This window comes from Lutzomyia longipalpis, chromosome 1 (assembly GCF_024334085.1).
Source record: "Lutzomyia longipalpis isolate SR_M1_2022 chromosome 1, ASM2433408v1".
Taxonomy (NCBI): domain Eukaryota; kingdom Metazoa; phylum Arthropoda; class Insecta; order Diptera; family Psychodidae; genus Lutzomyia; species Lutzomyia longipalpis.
In genome coordinates this window covers 31,782,314-31,796,120 of record NC_074707.1, presented here as the reverse complement: position 1 = coordinate 31,796,120, position 13,807 = coordinate 31,782,314, and the positions used below count along the sequence as shown (strand labels likewise).

The 13,807-nt window shown below is 36.8% G+C and overlaps 7 protein-coding genes across 11 annotated transcripts in view; 4 read left to right on the top strand and 3 right to left on the bottom strand.

Moving 5' to 3' along the window:
• LOC129786110 (replication factor C subunit 4) overlaps positions 1 to 13,807 on the top strand; it is a 635,780-nt gene that overhangs the window by 213,819 nt on the left and 408,154 nt on the right. The gene's annotated exons all lie outside the window — the stretch shown is intronic.
• Positions 1 to 13,807, top strand: part of LOC129785980 (extended synaptotagmin-2) — a 633,447-nt gene that overhangs the window by 211,486 nt on the left and 408,154 nt on the right. The gene's annotated exons all lie outside the window — the stretch shown is intronic.
• The window catches only part of LOC129785995 (protein kinase C-like), a 501,513-nt gene that overhangs the window by 79,552 nt on the left and 408,154 nt on the right, over positions 1 to 13,807 (top strand). The gene's annotated exons all lie outside the window — the stretch shown is intronic.
• On the bottom strand, positions 70 to 2,525 carry LOC129786146 (tetraspanin-33-like). Its single transcript, XM_055820992.1, has 2 exons — positions 2,318 to 2,525; positions 70 to 2,243 (listed from the first exon to the last, which is right to left on the bottom strand). The coding sequence occupies exon 2, from the start codon at positions 2,228 to 2,230 to the stop codon at positions 1,400 to 1,402; it is 831 nt and encodes a 276-aa protein (XP_055676967.1). The 5' UTR covers positions 2,231 to 2,243; positions 2,318 to 2,525; the 3' UTR covers positions 70 to 1,399.
• On the top strand, positions 2,589 to 6,316 carry LOC129786171 (mediator of RNA polymerase II transcription subunit 31). Of its 3 annotated transcripts, XR_008750098.1 has the most exons (4): positions 3,627 to 3,796; positions 4,012 to 4,101; positions 4,171 to 4,582; positions 4,945 to 6,316. XR_008750098.1 is itself a non-coding variant. In XM_055821021.1 (3 exons), the coding sequence occupies exons 1-3, from the start codon at positions 2,725 to 2,727 to the stop codon at positions 4,503 to 4,505; spliced, it is 441 nt and encodes a 146-aa protein (XP_055676996.1). In that variant the 5' UTR covers positions 2,589 to 2,724; the 3' UTR covers positions 4,506 to 6,316. The 3 variants fall into 3 exon arrangements, 2 of the variants coding, with proteins under 2 accessions (XP_055676996.1, XP_055676995.1); XM_055821021.1 differs by lacking the exon at positions 3,627 to 3,796 and adding an exon at positions 2,589 to 2,740 and having other exon boundaries at positions 4,171 to 6,316; XM_055821020.1 differs by having other exon boundaries at positions 4,171 to 6,316.
• LOC129786144 (structure-specific endonuclease subunit SLX1 homolog) lies at positions 9,959 to 11,274 on the bottom strand. Its single transcript, XM_055820990.1, has 3 exons — positions 11,024 to 11,274; positions 10,762 to 10,953; positions 9,959 to 10,688 (listed from the first exon to the last, which is right to left on the bottom strand). Exons 1-3 carry the CDS (start codon positions 11,258 to 11,260, stop codon positions 10,263 to 10,265), a joined length of 855 nt encoding a protein of 284 aa, XP_055676965.1. The 5' UTR covers positions 11,261 to 11,274; the 3' UTR covers positions 9,959 to 10,262.
• LOC129786041 (BRCA1-associated protein) lies at positions 11,385 to 13,520 on the bottom strand. Its single transcript, XM_055820832.1, has 3 exons — positions 13,331 to 13,520; positions 12,805 to 13,264; positions 11,385 to 12,591 (listed from the first exon to the last, which is right to left on the bottom strand). The coding sequence occupies exons 1-3, from the start codon at positions 13,401 to 13,403 to the stop codon at positions 11,487 to 11,489; spliced, it is 1,638 nt and encodes a 545-aa protein (XP_055676807.1). The 5' UTR covers positions 13,404 to 13,520; the 3' UTR covers positions 11,385 to 11,486.

Below are 13,807 nucleotides of genomic sequence, written 5' to 3'. Positions count from 1 at the left end.
TTTAAAAAAAAAAAGCGCCAAAAATTTTGCTTAATTTTAAAAATAATTTAAAAAAATAAAAAAAACAACTTTTTCAGATTGGCTTAACATTTATTTTTATTAAAAGACATTATTAATTTTCCTTTTCATGAGATTTTTCGTCTTTCCACTAAAAACATTCCTCTCAAATTCATTTTAATCACAAAATTTTGTTCCACTTAATTTAATTAATACAATTAATACATAATTCATTCTTCCATGGCATCATCTTCTTCATTTTCATTTAATGCATTAAATTGTTGTGTATTGCAAAAGCATAATTGTATGTTTTTTTTATTGAAAAGTGAAAGAGATTTTTTGTATTTTTTAGGAAATGTGAAGAAAAAAAAACATGATAAAGTGAAAGTATGACGAATTATCGCCTTTGGCACAAATTATGCTTATGATTCTGTTTTTTATTTTCGCGTAGTTCTGAGAAAAATTGAGATTAAGCTAAATTTAGAAAATCATTAAACACATTTTTTACTCATTTTTATTGTCGATAGAGAAAAATATTTTTGGTTTTATTTGGTATCAAGTTTTTTGTTCTCTTCCTTTTTTTTGATTTCCTCGTTTTAGCGGACTTTTGGATGGAATTTATTTCTTATTTTTGTGTTTTTTCTTAACATGTTTGTTGCATTGATCTGAATTTTAATAACTCCTCTAAAATAAAGTCTTTTTCACCAATTATTACATATTATAATATTATTGAGCCACCACTTTAATTTTTTTTTTACACAAAATTCCTCACGTTTCTTCTCTTCTCGACTTTTGGACGCTCTCTATGGCGTCATTGCGTTTTCTTATGAATTAAATCTTTCTTTCTTAAATTGTACGTACAATGTGTGTAGTTTGACTATAATAATAAGAATTTATTATGCAATTAAGATTAATAATAAAAATACACTCTGGTTTCGTCCCAAGATTTATGAGGGGAAAAATCAAAAAGTTCTTGGGATTTACTTGAATTGTAATTTATTTTGCGGGGGATATGGGGGGACTCACTTCTACTGCACCTCTTCTCCTTAAGAAAAAAATTCTTTATCCAACGAAATAAATGCCAATTAAATTGGGCAGCGAATTATTCACGTAACAGTACCTTGTTGTTTAACGAAACAATACTTTTCTTTTCACACTCCAAGAGAGTATTTTGCCACAACCTCTTCCTCTTCCGGATGGAAGAAGATAAAATGGGGGGGCACAAGACTTAAAATGCTAGCAATACGGGGTTAGTTTTGGAATAAAATATTTATAAGAAAATTAAATTGTTTTCTTGGGGTTTCGGCGGAAAAGTCAAGACGGAACAAATTAATTAATTAATTATTATGAGAATGTGTTGTGGAAGTTCTTACACACAGCGTCCACCACCCCCGATAATCACTCATGACGACCATCGACTCTTCTGAAGATCAATTTGACCCTCGAGAGTCTTGGCCAGGTAAATGACAAAGAGTTGACTGAGTGCCGCCCCAAGGGCTACCCCAGCAATTGTGTAGAGATTCCTCTCTGCCCATACACGTACAATCTCAATGCATCCACTGGTCCAAATCTTCTTGCTGGCTGCTGCAACGGAAGCATTCTGAGCCCCGTAGCCACACATGATATTCACTAAGCCCGATGAGATATCTGTGTCATTGATGCAGCAGCTGTAGGGGACGCCACAGCGCTCAACACTCGGGGATGAGCAGTTGAAGTATTCATTCTTGCCCCAGTCCATGTAGCCAGCATTGCTGAGGCCACAGCACTTGAATTCCTGTTGGGCGAAATCAATGAGATTCTGCAGATCTGGGTCATCACGGTATGTCGTGATGATCTTGTCAGTGAAGGAGTCTTCGAGGAAGTTGTTCATGTTGTGTGGGAAGACAAAGCCCACAATGGCAATAGCCATCTCCAGGAGGAAGAACATGAGGAGACACATGGAGTAGAACTTCAGGAGGCAGGTGTTCTCACGCAGCGCCCCCAGGCATCCGGCGAAGCTCACGACGAACACCACACCCCCAGCGATGATCATGACGAGGGAAATGTTGAGGATGACGTCGTAGAAGTTGTCGACTTTGAGCCATCCCGTCGCCTGCCACTTGTCCACAAAGGCATAGAAGCCCACCCCGATTAGGAGGCCCCCCAGGAGCCAGAACAGGAAGTTCAGCATGAAGATCATGTACTTTACGCACGAACTCACGTAGGTGAAGTTATTTGAGATTCTACGGTGCATTTTCGCGTTAAATCTACAAAGGAAAATTGCCAGAAAAATCAGGAAAAACGAACAAGGGGAACAAGGAAAGTTCATGACCCCGCGCACCTTGAGCGTGGCTTTTCGCATTAATTCCCCAATCCTCGGAGTCACTTTCACACCGCACCCGCTACTACAGACACTTTAGATGATTTTCCACGAGATTTTTGCACTAGAAACTCCATAAAATGCAGAAAATTAAATTATTTTGTGGAAAAACATTCACTCGCACTACACCTTTTTTGACGTTCTGCAATAGGGGCTACTCACTCAAGTAAAAACGATGTTACTTCAAAGTGAGTAACCCTAATACATAGAAAACAACTGCGTCAGCTGTCAAGAAAACATCGCAAATGTGTTTTCGTTCGCGTGTGTTACATCAAAAAAAGTGCGAGGAAAATCGCTTAAAAAAGGCGGAAAAACGTGTGGAAAATTGAGAAAAATTGCATAAATAGTTCCCAAAGACACAGCTACAGATGAATACGTTTGGCTGTGAGTAGGAATTATTGGTATTTGGGGCACAAAAGTGGCAAAAATCCTGCTGCAAAACGCAATTTCTATGTATTTATTTATTTATTACGAGACGGCATGAGAAAAATACCTTCGTCTCACTCTGCGTTTTGTTTGTGTGCGTGACGTTTGTTTGTAGTTGTGCGGAAAACTTGAATTTTAACGAATTTTTTTTGTTGCTTTTTGACAAAATTCGTGATTTCCTTGTTTTTTTCCCAAAATTTTTGGGCTTAAAACGCATAAAAGGCATTTTTGGGACTCCTGGGGTATATACGGGTACTCCCGCGCCCCCGGGAAGCCTCTCTTTACGGAATTAAAGGGCCCGCGGAAATTTTGACGGTTGCGGATTTTACACGCCCTTTTTTCCCGGAAATGAATTTTCGTGATGCCAAAAATTCAAGTTTTTTTTCTGGTCACAAAAACACAATTTCCCCGGAAAATTCTGCAGAAAACGCGAGAAAATTGAGAAAAACTGAATGTGTGAGGGAGACGAATAGTGGTGAAATGAATCCATCACATTTTCTCTTCAATGAAATCTATCAAAAAGGGCGCCAAATTCAAAAAATAGTTAAAAATTGCGTGAATTTTATATGGGGGCGCTACGAAGGGGGGCTCTGGGGGGAAAATTAATATTTTTAGTAAAAATCACCTGATGCCAGTATTCTCTGTACCAAATTTTATAGCAATCGGACAAACGGTATGGGAATGCGAAGCTAAACAAATCGGAAAAAAATCATTTTATGTTTTGGGTGATTTTCATGTGCGCCACAAACAAACAAACAAACAAACATTTCAGCTTTATTTATTATTATTATTACTTATTTCCTGTATAGAAAATCACATTTCCACCTTTTCTTATCACACAGAGCATTTTTATTGTTTACCACACACCTCACAAAGTTCACCAGCCTGCAAATTAATTTAATTATTAATTTAAAAAAAAATACTTGAGTTTATTTGTGTAAATAAAAACTGCACTGCAAAACCCCTTTCCCTGCCGATAAGAAAATATGGCTAAAATGGTCGGGAAAGGTAAGAGTAAGTAACACCTTTTATTACGTCTTTTTTATGCACTATTCTCCTCATTTGCTATTTTATTTTTCTTTAAACATACATAATCATCACATTGTGCACATTTTCCTTCAACTTTCCTCAAAAACATGTTGTGTGAAAATTGTCCTAAATGAAACTTATGAGGGATGGAACATATCTAGCTAAAACTTTGATTCATTATCTTTCCTCTAAATGTATAGTACCTGCTGAAACGGAGGACCAACAAAGACTGAGATTTCAGGTGGAGCTGGAATTTGTACAGTGCCTGGCGAATCCCAATTATTTGCACTGTGAGTAATTAGTTAAAAAAATCATAAAAAAGAAAACTCTGAGCTAATAAAAGTGCTTTTCTCTTGCAGTTTTAGCCCAGAGAGGCTACTTCAAGGATCAAACATTCATCAATTACCTCAAATACCTTCTCTATTGGAAGGAGCCAGAGTATGCGAGATATCTCAAGTACCCCATGTGTCTCTATTTCCTCGATCTGCTCCAATACGAGCACTTCCGCCGTGAAATTGTTAACGTTCAATGCTGCAAATTCATCGATGATCAGGCAATTTTGCTGTGGCAACACTACACGCGCAGGAGAACCAAATTACTCAATATCGGGGGGAATGGTGCAGTGAATCAGACCGATCCGGCTGCAAGTCAGAATGGAGGAGCCCCCAATGGGATGGGACAGAAAGTTACATGATCCCACCAAATGCATCAATGAGCATTTTCTCCACTAATTAGGGGGAAAATGCAGCGACATCCTCCTCCTCATCTAAGGTATCGTGCACATAAGAAATATTATTAATTTATATATAAAGAAAATGTAAAATAAAATAAGATGAGATATGAATTTGGTCACGCTAACGGATTTATCATCGTATATTGTCCACGCAATACACGTAATTTTGCGTATAGCAGTCGGTATTTACATAGCGGAAAATGGTGTGAATTAATTGTTAATACACCTGACACAAATTTCGCATATAACATATTTTTATGGTGCGATAGAGTGAAAAATAATTGAATAAGTACCAATGCCAAGAAATTTATAACATAAGGTACGTTTTGTGCGACAGTTTTTCTTTATCCACCAACTCTCATCAAAGAAACATGCAAAATTTCTAAATGCTCTCCTCCAGGTGATTAATCTCTTCATGCTAAAGACCGAGTTAAAGACATACCATAATTTTCATGGCTGTAAAACCTTCAAATTGCATTGAAATCTCATTGAATATTCAGAGGAACCCGTTAGTAAGAACTGAATAGAGTATATATTGGGGTAGAGAGGGGCGGCATTGTATGCATTAAATGCAAATTCACGGTTTTATTGACTTTTATAATAGCCAATTAGGAGGGTAGGGTACCTTACCTATGTAACATTTATTCTAAATAAAACAAAAATGCCATTCAATCTAAAATTATTACATTTCCCCCTGTAATTTATTAAATAAAATTGATTGATTTCCAACTTGTGAATTATGTGACAATACATCACTATATACATAAAGATACCGAGAAAGCTTCTACAATTTAGGTCTTTTACAATTTCTTAACGTTACATCAAATTACGACGACCAATATGTCCAATTAATTTACCCCTTTTTTCGTGAAAGCGCCATGCGGATCTTTATGTGAATAAGAAGAAAAAAAAAGAAGAAAAAGTCCACCAAGAATGGCGTATTCTGATTAACTAAACGGATCACACGTATCAAATGTGAAAAAATTGAGAGAAAGACGTGGAAAAAATTCGGCTGAATGAGACATTGAAATTCAAAATGCATTGTAATAAAATTCTCTTTGTACGATTTTCTCGGTGTAACACTTTGTACTGAAATCAATTTGTATAATAAAATCGTTGGCTACCTAAAAGGGGTTCATCGTATCGTATTGTCAATGAAAATAACAACTAAACCATGTAAAAAAATTATAACATAATAAAAAATTGTATAAAAACATTTTTATATTGTACCATGTACCACCATTTGCAGAATGAAAAAAAGATTTTAAATTAGTTAAATTCTATGCTAATTTCTTGATTTTATTTTATCCTAAACTTTACTTATTTATTCCAAGGTTAGTTGGAAATTCTTTGCAGTGTATTGATGGATTTTAAATAGAGGGGTTGATTCGGATAAAAATCTTTTACTTTCTTTTCTTACAATTTCACATTTCAAAGATTTTGGCATTTTGTTTCTTTTCTTTAATCGTGTTTTTAAAGGAAAATTTTTTTTCCAGAGCTTTTTTAAAGATCTTTCTGACCTTTCTGACTAATTTCTGGAACAACCAATTTTTTGTTATAACTACAATAGAAAGATTTAAAAACATCAACTGTCAAAATCTAACAACAACTTTTAAGTGTTTAGGTAAGAAAAGATTTTTATCAGAATCGACCTCAAAACTTAAAAAAAAACTTCCAAATGTTTTAGAATGTGTATATAATTAGGAAATATTTTAAATTGTTTTAAAACCCAATTAAACTGAAATAAAAATTAAAAAGTAAAAATGTTGTAAGAGATTTTTTTCTTAATTTTTGTACCAAATCCCTTTTACAAAAAAAAATATTATAAAATGATAAACCCTTTGCCAAAAAAAAGCGCTAAAAATAATAGCCACATTTTGGGATTTAATTGAACATTTGGGGAATAATAAAATTTTTCCCACATGTGTTATTTTGGTGTCTTTTCAAGAGGGAAAAAGCGAAATTGAGAAGAAAAACGGGCACTGTGTTTTCAGGTCATACCAGTTAATTTCTTTAGAATATAGTAAGTTTTTTCAGAATGGGTGTCTCTGCGCACACACGAAAGAATCTCACGACTTTCTCGTGCAATTTTCTACCATGATCACTGTGGCAAAACCGCAGAGGAGGTGCTTATTAAATTATTATCATTTTTAGATGAATTCCCATTGATTGGTAGACATGCCTCGTGTTTTCGACAACAAAACAACCAAATGCGAGAGGAATTATATCGTATGTGATTGATATAATGATGTTTTCTTTTCTTATGATCGTGCAATCGACCCATGATGCTTGCGGTCTATAGCTACGTATTGTAGCTTACAATAAGCTCCAGAAATTTCACAGATATTTTCGCGTGCGCTGCTGGAAGAAGAATGTTTTGGTGGAGATTTAATCATACAACATGTTGCACACTGTTGTGGCGTCTTACGATCCCCATTGAGCTCCATCGGAGTGTCCCACTCAAAGTGAGCAGCATAACGGGAATACATGTGTGGAAGTGAAGATTCACGGGCAAGAGCTTTGTAATGAAAGCAAACGAGAAGTTTGCGCGCGCGGGGAGTATCCACCACAACGAAGAATGGTATGGATGGTGGAGAATCAAAAGAAGAAATTGAGGAGCAACTCGCAATTTCATTCCATATTCTACGTTCGGCGGTGATGGAAGGTCTCATCTGTGGTGTTGTTGCTGGTGACTAATAGAACCGGATATTTTATTAAACTCGTACTGAAGAAGAATACAGAATATGGACACGTGAAAGTGATCTCCTTCATCATCATCATTCCATAAAGTAGTAGAAAATTGCATAACTTGGCAAAAACGTGCTTTTTATTTGGATTTACTGGCAAAAAAGAAGATCAGTGTGAGTGTTGTGAAGAGATGAAGAATTCACTGAGAAAAGTGTTGTGCTTCTTTATAATTGTGATGCTCTTCCTGGCGCTCTGTGATGCACGAAAATCCATGAATCGACGAACAAGGAAGAAATACAAAGAGTACCAATTGCGTGAGACAACACCACCAAATTTCGTGAGGCTCGTCATCATGAGGGTCATCTATGGCCTTGCCACGACCTTTGGCATGGAGGAGCGTCTCTCGAATTTCCTCGGTGGCATCTTCGTTCCACCTGGTGCCGATGAAGATGACTACGGAGGCTTTGGTGATGGGGATTACGGTGGTTTTGGGGACTTTGGCGACAGTGGATTCCTGGATGTTCTGTGAAATGTGGAGAATGATCATAAAAATCCCATCAAGTTTGCACTAGATCCATGAAAGATGCATTGTTAAGTAATTTATTATAACATACCTTAAATGTAAGATGCAATAGTGTTCTCTGTTGAGGTACATCGTATATTAGAGATTATTTTGTAATTAATTGCCGTGTTTTAATGCTGCAACTGGTAACCCATAAGTCCAGAATGTGAATCGGACAACAGTTAGAACGTACGCAATTATATTAGAATAAAATGCCTGCCGCAATGGGCTATTTGAGGAGATCGATCCGTGAAACATGAACTTAATAGATGGTTTATGTATCTTCCTATTTGTTCACATCACTCTCAGATCACCATCTGTAAAATCTTACTTTTTCAGCATAACCAATATGCAATATGCGATGTAAGAGGCGCGATTTATTCAAGAACAAAATGACCCATCAGTATGTTCTTGTGCTCAGACCAAACACCTTTTTACAGTTAAATACATCTTTTTGCTGTGTCAGCCTCCCATTTGTCTCTCGCGTGAATAAAAGGAATTATTTTTGAAGATATTTCACGTGATTTTCTTCGCATATTGCCCGGAAAAGTTTACCTACTGAATTATTTAGTATAAATTCTATCTCGTCCGTTCTACCTCGTTGGTAACAGTAAAAGTTAAAACAAAAAAAATCTTATGAATTTCTTCGGTCACACTTTGCGATATGCAAATTACCCCAAATAAACAATTAGACCTTTCATCGTGAACTTTCCTACCTCGATCTCATTAATGTTGAGGTAAAGCCACTTTATTAGCAAGCAGAAATATAAGTTAAAAGGCCGCAATCTTTTTTCTGCGGTAAAAACTTTCTATTAGCATATTTTAGCGAAATGGTCATCAAAATTAATCTATTTTAGATAAAATATAAAGCTATTACAATAAATCCAATGGTGAGGCACTTTTCGTTCTCAGAGTTAGAATGGAAGAAAGATGCGCATATTTTACACAAAAATATGCAAACTATGCTAATTAATTTTATATGTTTTTTTTTCATTGGGGAAAATCAAACATTTCCCATCCTTTGAGTACCTGATGAATAAGGAAAATAAATCCTCAAATTTTTTTTATAAAAATTATCAAAAAGAACAAACTTGAAATTCAAAAGAGATTTCGGGATAAGACGACTTAAATTAAATGCATTATTAATTATATTTATGTAATGTCTCATTAATTTATTTTTATTCTTGTTTTGTATATTTAATTTTCTTCAAAATAAACCCCACGTTTTATGCCACGTTTCGGTTGATGAACCCCTTTTCTTCCATAAAGTCCATCAAAAGTTCATTTTCTACATAAAAATGCTAATCGTCTTAATATAAAATTCCACAAATTCTTGCCAACTTTTGCTAAAAAAAATCATCTTATCTGCAAACCATCATTTCCACCGCGTCTTCGTTTTCGATTAAACGAGTTCTTTTGCTGAAAAGCTAGCGAAACAAATAACTCAAATTATTTCCACCTCTCATTTGTAATGCAATATCAAGACGATCAAAGAATAAATTCATCACTCTCTTTTATAAAAGTATGTTGATTTATGTGACAGAGAACAACCACAATATTCTTTCTAGTTAGAAAATAATTCTTTTTTTTTATAGAATCTAACGTTTTCTTTTTACTACTCAACATTTGCACAAATTCAAAGGAAAGAAATTACCATTCAACTCTATATCCTCTATATAATTAGAATTATAGCCATAACTCTTTTTTTAGCTGTTTTTTTTTAAGTCATATTCTGTGATTGCAAAATTCTTGAGGAATAATTTACCTACATGGCAGGTGCAAAAATGCATTATTTATTATTATTGTTTTTTACTTCTTATTTTGAAGTCAATTAACAAGGTTCGAATAATTAATTGTTTGTTCTACATATTTTATTATTATTATTATTATTGAATTAGTAGGTAACTAAGAATTTCACTAAACATCTCACTTATTTAGAGCAACGTGAAAGTGTTCTGAGAATCACGAAGATGTGCGCTTCATTGCAGAACATTTCGTGATATGGGTAATTTAATACATAGTTGGGTTTTAGAGACTTCATACTCATTAAACCTTATCAGTCTCACCCACATCTTAAGTCAGTGAAATGTTTAAAATTTATGCGTTGTTTTTGTTGCAATCAATGTTATATTTTACAAAAAAAAAATGAAACAAAGGGCATTAGAACTTTCTGAAGAATTAGAGAATTTATTAAAGGATAAAGAAAAATAATTTAAATAAGGACTATCTATAGCCCTAAAATTATTAGATTTAATTTAGTATTTGCCGAAGATTCTAACAAGCTAAAAAACTCATAAAAGAACTAAATGGTTTGTTAAAAAGGTAATTTGTAATAAAACAGTTAAACAATTTAAGATTATATTCACCATAAAATAGAAATCACACATTAGCGAGAAAATAGGCGAGCACACATAGTTTTTCTCTAATCGTCTTCTTTCTCAAGCAAGATGACAATGCGAATCTCAATGTCAAGAGTCATCAGAATCCTCATCTGTTGAATCGATGGATAAATCATTGTAATTACTATGCTCGGTATCGGTTGCATCATCGCTCGTGGCCACGAGATCACTGCACCCATTCTTCTTCCTTATCAGATCGCCCCAAAGAAAGTGGGTGAAGCAAATGGGACAATCACCTTCCGTTGGAATGTATTGATTGCTCTCTGTGATGCAAACTCGTGCTAGACAGATTATGTGGCACTGGAGTGAGCATTGTGGATTAATGCAGGTCAAGAGAGATTGCCGTGGCTCCTCAATGGGGCTACTACAGAGGCAGCAAGAAAGTGATTTCTGACTACCACCTTCGGCGACATTATCCTCAATCCTTGCCAACTTCTTTTTCCGCTTTACCCGCCCAAAGGAGATCTCCATGTGAACTGGTGGCAATTTTTCAGGCTGTCGAAATAAATAAAAATAATGTTAAATACATCTTCTCATCATGAGATGTCAAAGACGAAGGTGCACACACCGGAAAGTCACGGACGAAATCATCAGCCAGCCAGCGAATCACCAGCGGAAGTCGGTTCCATGGACCAATTCTTAGCATTTCAGTGAGAATACGAAATTGAAGGTCAAACTTCCGGAGAGAAGATTTTTTCCCCAAGCCGGGAATATTTTTCAATCGTCGAGAAATATTTGGTTGCTGCCAAGCCCATTCAAACTATAAAATGTAAATTAATAAAATATTCCAGAATGATTAATGAGCCCGCCTAAAAGAGAGATTCTCTTACCCGAAGAGCTGAGAGACTGTTGGGAAAACCATGAATGATGAGGATCATTTGCCATGGGCCACGCTCGCTTGTTTTCTTGGCGCCTCCACCTTCTCTTCCTCTGTTGTGCTGTAATATCCTTCGATTGGGATCAACAGTGTACCCAATGTAGGTTCTTCCGGTGAAACTGCGATTCTCACTGCGACTCACGAGGAGATAAACTCCATAAAAATCCTCTATTGTTGTTACCACATCCATTTTTTTCCTCCACAACAACACAGCTGATCAGTGACACCTACAGCGCCAGAGAACACATCTTGTAGCATCTGAATTTGATCATTTTTCAAATAAATTATATAGAATAAAAAAAAGCATGAAGATAAACATTTATCAGAATTTTTTATTGAAAAGCTGGAAAAGCTTAATTTTTGAGAAACACACCAACCATCACTATATAAATTCATGATAATTTAAATATTGAATTTTAATTTCTACGCCGTCGATTCTTTCCCCGTTGCCCGGCGGAACCTTCTGGAATGATTACAGTTCCCGAAGCAAGTTCCTCCTTAATCTCTGAATTTGCAATAACACTCTGTGCTTCCATGTAGAACGATAAATCCCTCACTTGCTCCTTGAGATCCGTTATTGTGGCATCCTTCTCCACTTGCATCTCCTTGAAACGCTTTTCCAATGTTGAAAATTTTGTCTGCCACTGAGATTGATTTGTCTGCATAGCTTTACCCATTTGTCGTTCATCCGTGAGTTCCTTGGAGATTGTATTGAGCTTTGTTGTGAGTTGTACGACTTTCTTCTCAAGTGCTGCCTTATCCTTTGTTAATTCCTTCACTTTCCCCTCAAGATTTGCATTTTGTTCCGTAATCTTTGCCGTGTGAGCTTTAATTTTATCCGTTTCACTCGTTACGAGACTCTCTAGTCGACTTAATTTATCCTCATAGTACTCACGTTGAGCATCCAGCTGAGATGTGAGTAGGTATGTGAATTCTAGCTGCATTGAGTCAATTTTCTCCTCACCATCCCCCTCGGGACTCTGAGTAGCCACGAGTTTCCCGTCTGTTTTACTTTGAAGCAGTCGATGGACAAAATTATCACCCACATAGTCCCACACGCGATTTGTGCCCAGCTGTAGGGCATACGTGTGATTTGACATCCTGTAGTGGGAGAATGCGTGACCCCCTTGATACCTTCCACAGCCCACGTGACCACAAATGAGACAAATCCAGAGTGCCTCGGTTCCCTCACACTCCATACACACTGAACTCTCAGTCAGCTCAGGTGTTTGGACGCACCGGCAGACGGGGCAGGTGGAGTCGCCCCACTTCACGAGGCAACTAGCGTGGAAGGCATGGTTGCAGAGAATCGTAAGCACGCCATCCACACTCTCGTCCATGCGCTCTAGGCACACTGGGCACGTGGGGAGTTCAGTATGCCCAACTGGGGGTGTCTCATCGAAGCCCCAGACAACACTGGACACCCAGACAGCGTGGCAGAGGGAATCCGGCTCCAGGCTATTGTAGGGCACCCCATTGTATGTCTCATAGAACTCAATAGCTGATTCAATTGTCCGGAATCTGGAATAAAATAATTAACTTCTGTGAGTTTTAAACAACAGTTTGGTGACCTGAATTGATTGATTTTTCTGTGTATGACGCTACTCTTTAGTCAACAACTTCTTGTGCATTTTGCCAACATCAAAACTTTCCCTTCATTAGTCATTTAATCAAATTATTTTTAGTTTGATTTAAATCAATCGTAATTCATCAGATTTCCTCCCGGATACTCACTCAAGAAGTACCATAAATTGATTTGGAGACCCATCTCGAATGATGCGAACATGCTGGATCACCGAATGGCATGGCGCCACAAAGTTCAGGAGATCGTGGCAGCTCAGAATTGCCGGAACGGCCAGTAAACACAGAGTTTTCGATTGGCAATCCATCATGTCGGTCATCTCGTTCTTCTTGTACAGGTGAATGATGCCCTTTGTGACTTCGACAAATGGATTCCCAGAGAAAAACGTTATGTCATCCGGCACATCAGCCTTCGGGGGTGGTGTCTCATCCATTGGGGTGACTTCTCGGGAACTCGGAGGAAGGAGACCTCGAGATGAATCCGAAGATTCGAGAACGCGATTTGTGTAATTCTCCACTTTGATGTTCCGTGGCTGTCGCTGCCCGCGATTCATTTGGGTAGATCGAGTGGGGTTTGCTGTGTCCGAGGAAATGGCACAAGCCCCATCTGCAGCTGTTTAATTAATTAAAGAGCAATTAAAAAGTAAGAAATTAAAGTTGAAATGGAGGTCAAACTCACTTTCTTCTGAATTCATTGCTGGGGGTGCGTCCACTTCGAATTTAATGTGACACAGAGATACTAAAACGGACATGAAGCCACAAGGGATGCTGGGAAAATCATTAAAAGAATTTTCACGATCGATTTTTCACTTTTCTTTGTTGAGAAAAATTTTGATTACCATCACAAAATAAACATCGCAAAAACAGCTGATTCTATGTTTTTATTTTCTATGTTCAGTTGGGAACCGGTGCAAAAGGAAAACAGAAGCATAAAATTTTTAATCTAAAAAATCTTTGATATCAAAATGCCCAATATTGCCGTGAATGTGACAAAAAACAAGGATAATGTGCTGACAACACTAGAGGAAAATGTCCCGGAAAATTCACTTGCGAGTTTGATTGGTGCACTGAAAACTATGAAGGAGACATGCAATTCCTACCTGACGGAGTTGGTGAATGAAGAACAAAACGAAAAAGCAGTTCCTGTTCCCTCGAA

Excerpts from the sequence above, each read along its gene's own strand:
- LOC129786146 (XM_055820992.1), bottom strand. The coding sequence starts at position 2,230 with ATGCACCGTAGAATCTCAAATAACTTCACCTACGTGAGTTCGTGCGTA.
- LOC129786171 (XM_055821020.1), top strand. The coding sequence starts at position 3,769 with ATGGCTAAAATGGTCGGGAAAGGTAAGA. Across the intron at positions 3,797-4,011 it reads AATGGTCGGGAAAGGTAAGA|TACCTGCTGAAACGGAGGAC; the intron begins GTAAGTAACACC and ends CTAAATGTATAG. Across the intron at positions 4,102-4,170 it reads GAATCCCAATTATTTGCACT|TTTTAGCCCAGAGAGGCTAC; the intron begins GTGAGTAATTAG and ends TTTCTCTTGCAG.
- LOC129786144 (XM_055820990.1), bottom strand. The coding sequence starts at position 11,260 with ATGGATGTGGTAACAACAATAGAGGATTTTTATGGAGTTTATCTCCTC. Across the intron at positions 10,954-11,023 it reads ACAGTCTCTCAGCTCTTCGG|TTTGAATGGGCTTGGCAGCA; the intron begins GTAAGAGAATCT and ends TACATTTTATAG. Across the intron at positions 10,689-10,761 it reads ATTTCGTCCGTGACTTTCCG|CCTGAAAAATTGCCACCAGT; the intron begins GTGTGTGCACCT and ends TTATTTCGACAG.
- LOC129786041 (XM_055820832.1), bottom strand. The coding sequence starts at position 13,403 with ATGTCCGTTTTAGTATCTCTGTGTCACATTAAATTCGAAGTGGACGCA. Across the intron at positions 13,265-13,330 it reads AGCAATGAATTCAGAAGAAA|CTGCAGATGGGGCTTGTGCC; the intron begins GTGAGTTTGACC and ends TTAATTAAACAG. Across the intron at positions 12,592-12,804 it reads CAATTTATGGTACTTCTTGA|ATTCCGGACAATTGAATCAG; the intron begins GTGAGTATCCGG and ends ATTTTATTCCAG.